At 39.7% G+C, this 16,998-nt stretch overlaps 1 protein-coding gene across 1 annotated transcript in view; it reads left to right on the forward strand.

Annotated features, from left to right (window-relative positions):
• Nucleotides 1-16,998, forward strand: part of GRIK2 (glutamate ionotropic receptor kainate type subunit 2) — a gene marked incomplete at both ends in the record, with an annotated part of 565,573 nt that overhangs the window by 314,588 nt on the left and 233,987 nt on the right. Inside the window, one exon of the mRNA XM_081312641.1 lies at nucleotides 14,443-14,586. Within this exon, the coding sequence (XP_081168767.1) occupies nucleotides 14,443-14,586 (144 nt within the window). The remainder of the gene's footprint in view (nucleotides 1-14,442; nucleotides 14,587-16,998) is intronic.

A 16,998-nucleotide genomic window follows, 5' to 3' on the forward strand; every position in this document is an offset into this window, starting at 1 on the left:
ACCATAACATACAACCCTTGGTGCTCAAACATAGAACATGATCCTACTCACAGAAAAACACATCAACAGCAGTAAAGCTCAACTAACTTCCTGACTCAGATGCCTGTTAACTGATAAGGCATTTGCAATCTGTCTCAGATATAACCTGCCTGTGTATTACCAACCTATATTTTCCTCTCTCTCCCCTCCCCCACTTTTCCTTCCCTCCTCATCCCAATTTAAACCCTACAAATTTCAGAAACTGTACAACATCTAATGACATGATCTGCAGCTTATAAAAAATTATGGCTTTTAATAAAATTAGTTAGACAGAAAAGATGATACCAGTCTCTTTCTGATGATCAAGTCAGTATCTTTTTTAAAAGGAGAGATTTCTTTTCATTATGCTGTGTCTCAATTCTTCTAAATTCTGAGGATATGAAGGCATTTTTGTAGTTAACATTCTGCAACTTATATTATCTTAAATTTACAAATTTCTTAGGATTCACTGGGTAAATATTGGTATTCTTAAAATAATGTTGCCTATGATATCAATATTAATATTAATGAGAAAAACTACCCCCTCTCCAAAATAGCTGTTTTCTACTTGGGTCAAATTAGAAAGTGTTTTTTTTTTAAATTGTTTGAAGGCTTGCTGATATTCATATTTTGCCCCCAGTTGGGATAAACTGCAGTGATGAAAATAAAATCTTTTCTGCTTTTTTAATTATACCCCAGGGCAGAGTTTTAAGTGTGTCAAGAAGTGAGAGAACACCAGCTTTAATAGGCTTATAGTGCAATTTTACAGTTCATAAAACAGTAAAATTTAATCTTGAGACCAGAAGATTTATTAAATCTCACTCAGCAAAATGGATGCAGGAGTCAGTGAGAATTAAGAGAAATTATTCCAGGGACTATATATTTTATTACACTGTGGAGGTGCAGGACAACTTGTTCCTTTAGGCTGTTTCCCCCCAATCACTTGCCAACAATCTTTGTAATTACTATTACTAACTGTGTATGTTTTAGGAGCAGAAAAATATACATGTCTTTTTCATGCATTCAGTCATGTTAAAATTACAATTTGGTAGCAATGTTTGAAGGGACTGCATCCGAAGGAAGTAACATGAGGCTCTAGGTGCCTGTGGAGATGTTCACTCATCCAGTCAAAGTTGTCTCAAAGATGCCTTTTTTCTTCAAAAGGCAACTGGACTGTTTTGTTTTCTTGAGAAAGAAGAAAATGTTTTGTTTCTCACCTAAGAAACATCTGTTCTGATGGCAGGGGGAAGGAAGGATAGGTACTATCATGTTTCCCTGAAAATAAGACACGGTCTTGTTTTGGGGGGGTTGCCCCCAAAAGAGGCACCAGGTTTTTTTTTCAGGGCTGTGTGTGTCTTTTCCACTCACCTCCAGCACTGCCCAGCCAGCCCACTTCTTCTGCGGCTGAAGGAACAGCTTCATTCTGCAACTGAGAATGGAGCTCTGGCCTGCATATCGCAGTCAGAGGCCTTTCTGGAAAGTCACTGCAGCCGAGAACCGAGCTATGGATCTGCTGCAGAGTTTTTCAGAACCGAGCTTTGGATTGAATCCATAGCTCATTTCTCGGCTGCAGTGGCCTTCCAAAAAGGCTTCTGATTGCAAAATGCAAGCCTGGGGATGCTGCAGAAGAAGTGGGCCAGAGAAGAGAGGCCTGGCTGCAAGGTAGGTGGGTGTGGGGTGTGTGGGGCAGCTCCACACCACCAACCCCGCCTTACTTGCTTTTAGGTTTGTGCCTCAGCCCAAAACTAGGGCTTATTTTTGGAGTAGGGCTTATATTATGCCCACCCCCAAAAATCAAGCAAAGGTTTATTTACGGGATAGGTCTTATTTTCGGGAATAGTATCCTTCCATCCCCCAGCCATCAGAACTCATGAAGCTTCTTGAATGAGAAGCAAAACATTTTCTTCTTCTTTCTCAAGGAAAAAATAATAGTTTAGTTGCCTTCTGAAAAAAAAATATAGCACTTTGTAGCTCTAGATCAGGCATGTCAAACTGCTGGCCCATGGGCCGGTTGCATCATACAGAAACCGCACCCACCCCATTGCTGGCAATGGGGAAAAAGTCATGATACTTCGTGTGACGTCATGTGACATCATGAGTTTGACATGCCTGCTCTAAATCATGGGTGTCAAACTTGTCATGTCACGTGATGTGTCATGACGTATTGTGACTTTTTTTTTGCATTGCCGGAGCTGGAATGGGTGCGGCTTCCATATGAGGCAACTGGCCTGTGGGCCAGCAGTTTGAGACCCCTGCTCTAGGTGGTGCAACCCTGAAAGATTGTATTAATTTTATTATGTCTTACATTAGATGAAATGAATGTTGGAAAATTACTGTGGGTGAAATTTCAAGTTTAGTTTGTATCCAGCAACTTCTAGTCAATGCATGTGCACCACTCAATACAGCTAGGGGAAAAAAAGCTTTATATTTATTAAGCATCAAAACATTTAATTGGCAAAAATGGAGCAAAGGGCAAGTGTAAACAGGGACACTAGAATGTCCATGATTTATACAAATCTCTATATCTATCATAGCTGCTGGAAACAAAACTGTGAATAATAAGAATTCACAGCAGCAGGTAGAGATGGAAGGTAGGACACCAGAGGATCCCTCTTTATCTGGCACTACAAAGGAAACAATTTGGTGAAGGAAGATGATGCATATATAGTGGCATGAATGACCCGTGGTCTCAGGTTTCCAATCTAGTATATTTGGGGAACAGGAACAGATTGGCAAGAAAGGTGGTATGGGGGACAGGAATTATGATGGAATGTGGGGTTTCATACAAAAAAGGAGGAAGATGTAATGCTGTTACATAACTTGACACCTGGGAAAGTAGGAAGTTTGAGAAATCAACTCAAAACAACTTCAACTGGATTGGGTTAAATATAAATTGAAGCTGAAGGTGTTTCATAGGCTTTCATGATGCTGTTACAATATACAAATGGTATTGAAGTATACTCTAGACCAGACATGTCAAACCCGCGATGTCACTTGACGTCGTGAGATGTATTGGGACTGTTTTGCCATTGCCAGCAATGGGGTGGGTGTGGCTTCTGGATGACATGTCTGGCCCACAGGCCAGTAGTTTTACACCCCTGCTCTAGACTGCTAGCAACTCCAGATCTTCCCAAGTCATAGGACTGACATTAGTACAGCATTCCCAAAGTGGTGGATAGTGATTCTGCCTTTCAAAATCAATTATCAACAATAAAGAAACAAGTAGTCAAAAAATATTCTGCAGGCTATCACTTGATATAGAATCCGTGAAGTCATTGGAAAAGATATTCAAATGTGATGTGTTTATATCTACAGAAGTTTGCAAGACATTATATTCCCTATTACAGTCTATGAAAGTAAAAGTTGAGGCAAGATAGGAATAATATTGACATTTTTGAACTTTGGTGTTGGGGAAGACTCCTGAGAATACTTTGGACAAGTAAGAAACAAACTGATGAATCATCAAACAAATCCAGAGTTTTTACTTATGGGACAAACAACCAAGCTCAAATTACTTTGGACTCAAATACCTAACTTTCTGGAGAGATATCTAATGTGGAAGGAAAGAGAAGAAAATGACAAACAGAGCAAGATAGAAGGAATCATTTACAGTGGCAATGAATTGAAGGACCAAGTTAGAGAAAGACCATCATAGAGAAAATCTATATATGTGGTTACTAAACATTGAAAACAGCTTGATGGCACATAATCAAAAATATCAAAGATATTGTGCTGCAATTAAACAAATTTATTTTGTCTGTGCTTTCAGACTGTGATTTTTTTTAATGGATGATTTTTTTTATCAGAATGATATGGTAGGAACCAGGGCTTTTTTCTCATAGAACGCTCAGAATGGCGTTCCGGCACCTTTTTTTTTTTGCAAAAAAAAAAAAAGCTCCCTCTATTGGCTTTCGAAAACCTATTGCAGTGGTAGGCAATCTTGACTCTTTTTTATGACTCATGGACTCCCAGAAATCCTGAGCCAGCCACGCTGAGGGGAAAGAGAGAGGTTTCCAAGCTGAGCCATGCTGGCTCAGGAATTCTGGGAGTTGAAGTCCTTGAGTCATAAAAGAGCCCAGGTTGCCTACCCTGCACTAGAGGAGGACATTAAAATTATTTACAAAGTTACTTCTTTAGGAACTAAACTTTTAGAATCTAAAACAGCTAATTCAAAAAAGCCAACAGGAAAGAACCTCACATTTTTATCTGCTTCGGTCTTTTGGAAAGTAAAATTAGATAACAAAATAATCCATTTCCTATGTTAACATCTCTGCAATGAAATCAATAAAGGTAACAGGAAAGAAATGAGAAACATTTTTCTCAATGTAATATGTCTAATTTAACTGATGCTAGAAAAAAATAGTATCTTTTGTATACTGTATTACAACTAAACCATTTTAAATTAAACAATTCTTAAGAATGAAATATTCTTAATTTAGACTTTACTTTTACTGTTTGGACTGTTGTGTGTTTTGAAAAATAGATTATTTAGAATCTAGTTATGTTGCACTTCAGTCTTTAAATAATTAACCTAGTATATACGTAACAATATATGATGTTTTCCATGGTGAAGTTAACATCAGTAACAACATTTATTAAAAAGGCTAAAATAATTTCTGGTGGTATTATCTGTACATTAAAAATTTTGTTTAGTCACAATCTTTCACTTTTCACATTCTGAACAAGCAGTGGTCATGTATCCTAGTAAAAGATGTTACATATGTGCATAAGTGTAGTCAGTAGCATATGCCTTTTTAAAAATATCAAACATGTAAAGAAACAAAAATAAGTCCAAAATATCTGTATTACATCCAGAAATGCCAACTCTGCAACCAATATTTTTCATCCATAACTATGGCACCCTAAGAATACCTGCATACATGCAAATGCTTCTCTGGGATCTGTATCGCAGCAGGGATTGCTTTTTCCTTCCAGTAACAGATTGCTGGGAAATACCAAACATGGCCTTGAGAATTCCAATGTTTGTTACAAATTTTTCTGGATGTGGTTGAAAAGAGGCCTAGAAATGCCAGCACAAATACCTAACACTTGCTGAACGTGCACACACAACTAATTACAATCTTCAATTATATGTGATATATCTAAAATGAGATATATCACAACTGCAACTTGCAAACCATTCTGTTTTGCGGCAAAACAATCCAGGACAAGCTGATCAACCGAGCTTAAAGAGGACTCATTAACACAATTTTTGGGAAGGAAAGAAACAGAAGGACAGTTTAACATCTTCCAGTTGATGTTGTGTTATGTAACATCTTCTGGGAGTTGAAGTCCACAAGTCATACAAGAGCCAAGGTTGCCTTCGCCTGGCCTATTGGCTTTTGAAAGCCAATAGGAATTGCTGCTGAGCATGCCAAAAGACCCGGCCGGCAAACGTTGCACAGGCAAGTTGTCTGCAGTGAAGGCAGGAACTTTGCACCCCTCCCTGCTGTCCAACTACACCATCTCAACTAGATAAGTAAGATATTATTTGCAAATAGGATGGCAATAAACAATTTAGGCTGCATTTACATCAGGGCTTTTCAACCTTTTCAGAAATTGTACCACTTTTAGGACATGACAATATTCAAGCACCACCAGTGCTTAACAAGGTGTCAAAAACTTGATGACTAAAAAAAGGGGGGGTATTTTGGGTTTCATTGGTTAGATTCATTTATTGTTATAGAAATGGCTAGTTTATAATATTATAGAAAAGCAAAAAGTTGAGGTTCAATGTTAATGCTTCCTTCTACTCCGGTAACAGAAGAAGTCAGAAGTCAGTGCCTTTTCTTTTTCTCTTCTCCCCGTCACTTTTCCCTTTTTAAAGCCCCCCCACTTACTCACACTTTGATCACAAAAGCTTCCAGTCGCTCTCACTCACTCCTCCGTCTCTTTCAAAGGCACCTCATTCAGTCTCTCCCCCACTCATTCCATCTCTTTCAAAGGCCTCTTGCTCACTCACTCATTTACTGCGCTGTCGCTTCCAAATGCCATTTGCTCATTCACTCACTCACTTACTGCCCCATTGGTTACAAACGCTTCCAAACGCCACTTGCTCCCTCCCTCACTTACTGCATTTGGAAGCAACGGGGCAGTAAGTGAATGAGTGCCGGTGCCAGAGGCCATCAGCTGTTTGGCACCGGAGACCACTGCCATGAGGAACACAGCTCTGGGTCAGGGTTCGGAGCAGCTCCGGGTGGGGGCTCAGCACAGGTCTCAGCATGGCAAACGCAGCTGTGGTGAGGGGAATCCCTGCGGCATGTGGCTCCAAGCCACAGGGGTGGAGGTGCAAAGGACAGGTGGCGACGCCATAGCAAGACACCGGCATCGCTCCCAGTGACAGCACCTCTGAGTTCCGGCACCTTTTTTTTTTTTTAGAAACAAAGCACTGGTAGGAATTGCTATTGAATCTGCTTTATCTCTGTGCAGTATGTTCTTACCTAATCTGATTATAGAAATATAAATATTCTGTTGCTATGACAAAGCTTACTGGAAACCTGTATCCAGTGGCGTAGCGTGGGTTGTCAGCACCCGGGGCAAGGCAAGTAATTTGCGCCCCCTAACCTGTGGATTTTAGCACTCGAGTCTCTTCCACTAGCTCAGGAATTCTGGGAGTTGAAGTCCATGAGTCATAAATGAGCCAAGGTTGCCTACCCCTGAGTTAGGTTCAAGGCAAAAAAGGGTCTCTGGAGAAGAGGGAAAATGCTAGTTTAAAACTGAAACAAGGCAACTTTAAGGTGCCTCAGCTGTGATTTAGGATGAGACAAAGAGAGGACATGGCGTTGAAAATGGTTAATGGGGCATGTTTGTTCCACTCTTAGTGGATGTCAAGATAAACCCCACGAGAGAATGACCTTACAACAGATGTGAATAGGCTTGGACTACGTTTGTAGATTGAGTGCATACATCACATGGAGCGATGATGGGCTTCATCAAGATTTATGATCCCATAATTGGCTAGTTTTCTCCATCTTGTCCTAAACCCTGGATACCAACCACGGTTTATGGCTTAGCATGTGGTGTGGGGTGACCCAACATGTTAGGCAACAAACAATGACTTCCAACTTACAATGCCTCAGCTTCCCAAGGTTATTCCAAAGCCGGAAAAGCCAACCAACCCACCCTGCAGCTTTGCCTGCTTAGGCTGAACCCCAGGAATTCATACTTGCTGCGGCGCCCGACCTATTTTCTGCCCAGACGCTGCTTATCCACGCTACGCCACTGGTCCTAACACACCAAGCAGACAAAGGAGGTCCGATTTACCCCTTCCCCGCGAGGTTAGAAAACTCCGCCACATTCCCTAGAGCAGTGTTTCCCAACCTTAGGAACTTGAAGATGCGTGGACTTCAACTCCCAGAATTCCCCAGCCAGCCGGCTGGGGAATTCTGGGAGTTGAAGTCCACGCATCTTCAAGTTCCTAAGGTTGGGAAACGCTGCCCTAGAGGAAGAAATGTCTGCTTGGGATTCTGCTGCAATTACCGCAGGAGAGCCACCAGCCACGCAAGGCAGGCTCAGGCTGGGGGGGGGGGCGGGGGCGGGGCGGGGGCGGAACGGAAGCCTTGCCCTATATTCCACAATTAGAACAAGGCGCATTCCGCCAGGCCGCCCCTCCCCCTCCCTGGTTCCCTTCGGAGATCTCTTTTTTTCTCTCTCTCTCTTTTGCGCGCGCCCGCGCGCAGCGAAAACCAGCTCAAGGAAGATTTAAGTTTGTCTTCGGGAGCGAGCGACGCCCCTTTCAGCCTTCTCGCCGTCTGCGGGCCTCATTCTTTATTATTACCAGGGGTCTTCAAGCTTGGCCCTTTTATGACTTGTGGACTTCAGCTCCTCTCAGCCTGGCTGAGGAATTCTGGGAGCTGAAGTCCACAAGTCATAAAAGGGCCAAGTTTGAAGACCCCTGTTTATTACAAACGGCGAGCAGCGCTGGACACTCCGCCAAACAGTTCCGAGGGCTGGTAAACGACGAGGTGTGCTGCAGCCCCCCGCCGCGAGTCTACTGCAAGCCACAATCGAGACCACGTGTCTCTCGGGACAAAGGGGCGGGGTGTAATTATTCCTGTTATTAAGAGAACAAAACGGCTGTTACAGATACGATTGCACGCTGGGCAGCGCGCGTGCTTTTAGTGTTAATATGGTGTTTCTGTCACGCCAAGCCAACTCTGGGCAGCCCTTGGGGCTCCCTGAGCAGCTCAGTGTGAGCGCGCCCCCCCAGATGTTGCGCCCGGTGCGGCCGGCCCCCCCTGCACCCCCCACGCTACGCCACTGCCTGTATCAGGAAAGTTACTTTAACATTTTTTTGAATCTATTTTTGCCAAAAGTTTAGTGACTTGAAAAAAATAGCAACAACAAACCATAGTTATCACTGAATTTCACTAAAGTACAAATACATATTCAAAAGTATATTCTTTTTAATTTTCAGACAACATTTGGCTTAATTTTATTAGAATTGATAAATTGAGAAAATGTTAACTTCAAACAAATACTAACTTCAAACATTTTGTTATAAAATAATCCGCTGAAAACAACCAGGAAGATATTATGCAATATAATACCAGTACTGTAGTGCTTTTGTCTTAGTTTAATTGAAGTGAACCATTGATACAAGTAATATAATTTCAATATACCATATGTGACCTGCCTGTAGAGAGTAAAGGAGATGATTTTGACAAAAATAAGCAAGAACCGTTACCAAGGTAAAAGGAGAAAGTCTTGAGAAACAAAATAATACTTGGAAGTGGCTCATGCAAGTCCCTCCTTGATTCACTGGAAGGAGAGGAGTATAATCAAAATTCTGTCATTTACAGCCCATTTCTGGTCTTCCTGTGAAGCTGTTTTCTAATTTCCTCTACTCGGCGAGGGGGGGCTAACACAACTTAAGGAAGTGCTTTTTCTTAGAGAAATATATTATTCCTTCTTGACATTTTTCTAGTGTATTGAAGAGGCTCTTTTCTTTGTCTTGATGAATATTTGAGGGATGGGCCTCACTCATCTGATCGAGCTCACCAATAGCTTTTGTGCATGCGCAGAAGCAGTTTTGTCAACTAAGGCAAAGTGGTAGCACTTAGTCACTTGAAGGACTTTATGTAGGCACTTAAAATCTCCATTAAAGCAAAGCACCACTTTGAAGATCTGTGTAATATCTCAGTTGAATCTAGAAACAATTAATCAACATGAATTCTTATCTGCTAGAGGGAGTTAACAGCTAGCTAATGGCTTTTTCAGTACTGTACTATATGCAGAAAGCTGAAAGTTGAAATTGTAACAAGTCTGTGTTATCTAATTCCAGCAAACAAATTGGGTTGTGCTTTCTTTATAGTCTTTCAAGAGATTAATTTTCATAATGAATGCAGAACTAATATTCGTACATTTTGTGTTATCCAACATTATCCCTGAAGGATGAGCTTCAATAACACAACAGAGATCTATTAAATAGTATATTTTGTACATCAAGTGGACTATTGATATAGTCAGCTCTAAATTATACTTATATCTGTTGCAAATTTGGCATTTTTCATTAGAAGGGATTATTTATCTCATGACTTCTGCATTCAACATATCATTATGATGAAGGCAGGCAGGCAGGCAGGCGGACAGACAGGAATATAGATAATAAAGTCACTTTTTCTCAGACCAATCCATCTCATAGAATTATGGTTGTGAGGAAAATAAAAGGAGGGAGTACTATCTATGCCACTTTTAATTGTGCAAAATGAAAGAGTTCTAATAAATAAATAACTATCATGCCTTCATTTGTATATCAAGGCAATACATTTCTTTTACATGAAGAATAAAATAAGAGATTGGACAGCCATTTGACTGGAATCATATAGAGTCTCTTGCTTAAGCAGGGGGTTGGACTAGAACAGATATGTCAAATTTGCATCACCACGTGACGTTGCACAATGTATTGGGACTGTTTTGCCATTGCCGGCAATGGAGTGGGTGCGGCTTCCACGTGATGCATCTGGCCCGTGGGCTGGCAGTTTGACATCCCTGGACTAGAAGACTTCCAAGGTCCCTTCCAACTCTGTTATTCTGTAATTCAGTAAATCCAGTATCTAGTGGAATGCATATCATTCATTTCCCTTACTCAAAAACTCTTTTCTAGAGATAGCAATGTTCCAGTATCTAAGGGGCTGCCACAAGCAGAAGGGGCCAGGTTGTTCACCAAAGCCCTAGAGGAAAGGATGAGAAACAATGGTTGGAAACTGATGAACGAGAGAAGCAACCTGGAATTAAGGAGAAATTTCCTGACTTTGAGAACAATCAACCAGTGGAACAGCTCACCCCCAGAAATTGTGGGCACTCCATCACTGGAGATTTTTAAGAAGAGATTAGACATTCACCTGTCTGAGATGGTATAGGTCAGGGGTAGGCAACCTCGGCTCTTTTATGACTCATGGACTTCAACTCCCAGTATTCCTGAGTCAGCTGACTCAGGAATTCTGGGAGTTGAAGTCCATGAGTCATAAAAGAGCCGAGGTTGCCTACCCCTGGTATAGGTTTTCCTGTTTGAGCAGGGGGTTGAACTAGATGACCTCCAAGGTCCCTTCCAGCTCTATTCTTTTATATTTTATTCTATTCATTTTAACATAGTGAATCAATAAAATATAATTCCATGGCAACTTTGTCTGGTTGAGTAATATTCATAACAACCCACAATAACAATTTCTGAATTATTAATCTGATTGATCGTATATTTACTTTACCCATTAACAGAAATAACAAAAAATGTTTATATTGCTCAATTTTGCTACTTGGATTTAGTTCATCTGTATTTTTAAAATTTGATTTTATTGAGTTTTACAAAGCTTGTTTTCTAAAAACAATAAGAAGCAAAACAAAAATCCAAATTCAAAAAGAAAATAGAATAGAATAAAATAGAACAGAATAGAGAAGAGTAGAGCAGAGTAGAATATTTATTTCATCCATATGAAGTGAATTGTCTTTTTTTCTTTCTCTATTTTGTTGTTATTTGGGCCTTTATTTTCTCATTTTTCAGTTTCCCAAACATCCTGCACTCATCTATATGAAGTGAATTGTCATTGTCAAGAGTGTCTTGTTTTTCTTTCTCTATTTTCTTTTTTTTTAATTTGGCCTTTTATTTTCTAATTTTTCAGAGTTTTATAAACCCGTGCACTTTTTTCCCCTTGTAGGATTTCCATCCATAGAATCCCCCTATTCTTTGCCATTTTTGAAGTCAGCTCTTTCAAAATCTAGAACGGTTCAGCTATCCTTGCCTGGATATTATTTTATGGAATTTTCAGCAGAAACCTCAAAATGCAATTTATATATATATATATATATATATATATATATATATATATATATATATATATATATATATATATATATATATATATATATATATATATATATATATATATGTGTGTGTGTGTGTGTGTGTGTGTGTGTGTGTGTGTGTGTGTGTGTGTAAATTACTAACAAAGAATTAAAGGGAAACTGAAATGCATTTCTAACTCTTTAGTCTTCATCAGTCAGCTATACCCTTCTGAGATTCGAACCTGGGCTGATTGCATATTAGGCAGTGTTATTTGCCTCTTAAGCCACAAGGTCTCTCTCGCTCTGTTAGCTTTTTTTTGCAAGGGAAGATATGTGTGTGTGTGTGTGTGTGTGTGTGTGCGTGTGTGTATATGTATGTATATGTATATATATGTATATATCTATGTGTGTATACACACACACACACACACACACATATATATATATATGTATATATATGTTTCAAATGTTAACTATTTAGATTACCTTGCTAGGCCCCAAACATGGGGCAAATCTTTATTTCCTGTTTTCAGCCTATCTTGAAGGCCATCGAACAGGCTGTAGTCACACTGGACAGTTCATATATTTGTGTAAATTACTAACAAAGAATTAAAGGGAAACTGAAATGCATTTCTGACTCTTTAGTCTTCATCAGTCAGCTATACCCTTCTGAGATTCGAACCTGGGCTGATTGCATATTAGGCAGTGTTATTTGCCTCTTAAGCCACCTTGGTGGTGATGTCATGTGATGTTATCATGAGTACCTTCAATTCTACGTGGGGAAAAACCCGAATGACCAAAGATATATATATATATCATACTGACACTTCTCCACAGCATTGGAAATACAATGAAGCAGTATCAAGGTTGTATAATTAATATGGAAAATATGTGGTGGGAAAAATTGATACTGCCAGATGACTTTGGAAATCGAGTTTCAAAGCCTCAGAATTTTACTAAACTATTTTTATGAACCAAATTATCTCTGACCATTGAAAACAACCCTTTTGTCACCCCTTGTCCACTTAGCTACCACCTGCTGCTTTAAGAATAAAACCTTTTCAGCTTTTTTCATTTCTCAGCAGGCCCAGCCAGCAATCTTTCTAGATAAAATTCAGGCAACATTTCCCCAAGTTTTTTTGTTATTGGCTATACAAACCTGGGTTTGGGAGATCATAATTTAATAATTATCCATAGTTGGAACAAGAACACCAGGAAAGACAGAGGGAAAGCATTGTTCTTTCTCCTGCCACCAATGCAATACAGGTAGTCCTCAACTTAGAACATTTCACTGAGTGACCATTTGGAGTTACAACGGCACCAAAAAGTGATTTATGACTGTTGCAGCATCCCTAGGGCCAGGTGATCCAAATTCAGATGCTCGGCAACTGACTCCTATTTATGACAGTTGCAGTGTCCCGCCATCATGTGATCACCCTTTGCAATCTTCTGACCAGCAAAATTGATGAGGAAGCCAGATTCACTTAACAACCAGGTTACTAACTTACCACTGCAGTGATTCACTTAACAACTGTGGCAAGAAAACTTGTAAAATGGAGCAAGATTCACTTAGCAACTGTCTCACTTGTTGTGGGCATAAGTCAAACACTACCTGTACATGACCACATTCTTTTTTAAAAAAAAAATCTTCCTTGCTCCTAGCAGCATCATCTACTGCATGTTCTTTCCCTACTTATCTATTAATGTAGTCCATGAAAATAGGTGTGTGTGAAAATGTGAAAATATGATCCCCAAGACATATACTGCATAATGGAGGCATTTTTGGTGGAAGAGTGGAGCATTCTTGCCATAGAATTTGGATCAAACTGATGCAGAATTTTGTCAGAGCATATATCTTCCACATTTGTCATTGGAACCTGGATTTATTAGTGCAAAGTACGTTAAGGTAACATAGTGGAAGAAGCTGAGATTTTTAGAAAGATTTGGATCTGTTGTTGTTATTGTTACTTTGTGCTTGTCTCCTAACTTTTAAATTGCATAAAATGCTGCTTCTAGAAACTCTACTTACATAAAGCATATTCACCATCATAATGTCAGGATTCAAAAGATACTTGGCTCTCACAATGGTTTTGCATTAGTCTCAAAAGCACTTTGAAATATAAGTTGGTGAATCATTTTGGGTCCTGATGTTTTTACAAAGCTATCATGTGAGAGCAACTCCAGGTGTTTTAAACACTGCATGAGGTTGTTCTACAACCCATTTTAAACAGAAGAATTATTCCCCTTTTTAGTTTGGAAATGTCACCACGGGAGACCCATTTACATCTAAACGCGTGTTATCTCTTTTAGTACCAGCTTATGGTCTCTAGCAGTTAAGAGTGGTTTTACAATTTTAATGTTTTGTTTTATTGTAAAGTGAGTTGGGATTAATTTGTACGGAGGGCATTATAGAAGTTAACTCTGTGGTTGTGTTGTGTGATGACAAATTCAGTAATCTCTTGGCTTCCTATTGTTAATTAATTCATTTCACAGCTCACTAATTTTGTCAATGAACAGAAGATACTGGTTCTTCTAAGAACAGATGCAGAGTTATACTCACACACACAGAGAAAAAAACATGCAATGTCAGTGGAAAACAAAATATTAAATCCATACATATAATTTATTATGATGCCTCAAAGAGAACAGTGCATCATTCTCCCAGTTTTCTTTAAGTGCCTCTGCTGGGAATGCTGTTGAATATAAAGTGTAGGATAAAATGCTTAAAATTAAGCATCATCCCAACCCAGCAAGAACTCTATCTATTGAAGAAGAATTTCATTCAATTTATTGTTCTAAAATAAGAATGTAAACAAAATTTAGAAATATCATTTAGAAAACGATTGAGGAGCAAGGGAACCTGACAGAAAGGAATGGGTAAGATCTTAAATGTTTTTATTCCCTCATACAGTTCAAATCAGATTCTTTCTCTCCTTTTTTTTCTTACTGAAAAAAGGAAGATGAAATGTGTACTTCTCGTAGTACATAATTTAATCATCATATATTTGCTTAATAAGAAAACTATATTATCACTTTCTTCTGTCATAAGGTAAGGTGGAAAGAATATGCCTTGCTTTTCCTTGTCTAGCTGTGATGCAATTTCTCTGGGTCATATTCACAGCATTGATGGTGTTCTCATTTCAGACAGATGCAGCTTTAATGTATGATGCTGTTCATGTGGTGTCAGTTGCTGTCCAGCAGTTTCCACAGATGACTGTCAGTTCATTACAGTGTAATCGCCACAAACCATGGAGGTTTGGGACCCGCTTTATGAATCTAATTAAAGAGGTAAGTCAAGAGCAAGATATGCTCCCTTGTTAGTTAGAAATTCAGCATGCCCAAATGCCTTTGGCTTTGTGATGTGTGCTCCATTTTCAATCCATTTTTCCCCCTGCTGAATTTTGTTTTCATGCTAAATGTTTTCAATGTACACTCCCCAGTTTCTGAAAGACCTACATTATACTAAAAGGCCCTACATTTTATGAGTTTCAAATTTTACTTAATTATAAGATGTAGAAGTAGGACATGGATACTTTTAAGCAGTAGAATAAGTGCTAATATTCTTTTAACATGTAATGTCCTACTTGACCTCTCAGCGGCTTTCGATACCATCGACCATGGTATCTTGCTGCAATGGCTCGAGGGGTTGGGAGTGGGAGGCACTGTTTTATGGTGGTTCTCCTCCTACCTATTGGGCTGTTTGCAGTTTGTATTGGCAGGGGCAGAGATCTACCCCGAGGCCCCTTTCTTGTGGGGTGCCTCAGGGGTTGGTTCTCTCCTCCCTCCTGTTTAACATCTATATGAAGCCGCTGGGTGAGATCATTCGTGGTTTTGGGGTGAGGTATCACCAATATGCAGATGATACCCAGTTGTTCATCTCCACCCCAAACTAACCCAGTGATGCCCTTGACGTGATGTCCCGGTGCCTGAAGGCGGTACGGGTCTGGATGGGAAGGAACAGGCTCAGGCTCAACCCCTCCAAGAGTCGGCCTCAGAGTTCCATCGGTCAACACCCTAGGGGGAGAGCCTTCTCTGTGGGCTCGCCGACCCTCTGGAATGAGTTGCCTCCAGAGCTGCAGATGGCCCCTGACATTTAGTCCTTCCGCCATGACCTGAAGACATGGATGTTCCAACAATCGGGCCTGGACTGACTACGGTTTTTAATTAGGTTTTATGGGGTTAAATTACTATGTATTGAACATATCTACTGTTTAATTCTTTTTTAAATTTTGTATTTTCATGTTCTTTTTTAGTTTTTATTGTTGTTAGCCACCCTGAGTCCTTAGGGAGAAGGGCAGCATATAAATATAATAAATCAAATCAAATCAAATCAAATCAATGTTCATGGAATTGTCATAATGTTGTTTTCAGCAGTGTGAGTTTAGTTTGTTTCTGGTCTGAAAACTATGGATTCAGATCAACCTTGAACTCAGTGTTCTACACATAGTCCTCACTTATCAACGGCCTCTTTTAGTGACTGCTTGACATTACAATGGGGTGTGTGTGTGTGTGTATGTATGTGTGTGTGCAGAAGTAAAATTGTAAGACACGGTCAGAGGATATTTTGCTTAATTACCATGGTCATTCACTTAATGACTGAAGGGGAAGTAAGCTCGTAAGCCTGTTGTGGTAATGTGATTTTCCACTTAGGGACCATAGCCCTTAATGCTAGTGGTGCCAGTCCCAAGTAAGCAAGGACTATCTGTATTTTATAAGGCAATCTTGGCAAATAGAGTAGAAGCATTGGAGTCTGCAATTTTTAAAGTTTAAAATGGGAAAGGTTAGCTGTCTCCAGAAACTGAACAAGGACCTCATTCAATATTAAATCAAATCAAGGACTGTTAATTAGCAGGCAGACCACTAGTATGGACATGGAAATTCTTCCAACTTTGGTATTTTCTTATATGTGTGGTCAGGTGTATATGTTGTCGAATCCTTTCCCTGCTTCCCCCTATTTTGGCAGCTGACTATATTTCAAAAATAAGCATTGAGCTTTAAAATGAACTTGCGATGATCATAACTGTGCAGATATAGAACATTTTATATAACCCATTTTATGGAAACAGAGGTCTTTTGGCCACATTTTGGAAGGGCATAATTGTATTTCCACTTATTTGAAACTTTAGAAGAAGAAGTTGGATGCATATATATTTAAATACAAGTAATGACTCCCTTTCTTCCACTCCTAATCCATTTCTATGATTTATTTATTTTATTTTATTTTATTGGATTTATATACCGCCCTTTCCCGAAGGACTCAGGGTGGTTTACAGGGTATTTAAAACCAAATCAATACAAAAGTTAAAAACAATTTAAAAAAGATTAAATTACATCCCTAAAAAATAAAAACCCCAGTTAAAAATTCTCAGCCTGGGCCGGAGAGCTCAAAGAGCCAGGTCTTCAGGTCCCGGCAAAGTGAACGAAGGTCGGGGGCAGTCCTGAGCTCCATGGGCAGCTGGTTCCAGAGGGCAGGCGCACCCACAGAGAAGTCCCTCCCCCTGGGTGTTATCCGCCGGCAGTCTTTTACTTAATCTTGGTGATTTCTCATGGAATGACTATGGGCAAATTTCTGCATGTTGCACCCCGATTTATTCCCTTTTTCTTGCTACAGGAACAGTGGCAGCTAGAATCCAATTGGATGCTTTTGTTAGCAAAAGTTATTTCTGGGGTGCAATGGCAAGAGGCAGTTACTGTTTTTCT

The sequence above is a fragment of the Vipera berus genome (assembly GCF_964194415.1).
Source record: "Vipera berus genome assembly, chromosome: 1".
In the NCBI taxonomy this organism is placed as follows: domain Eukaryota; kingdom Metazoa; phylum Chordata; class Lepidosauria; order Squamata; family Viperidae; genus Vipera; species Vipera berus.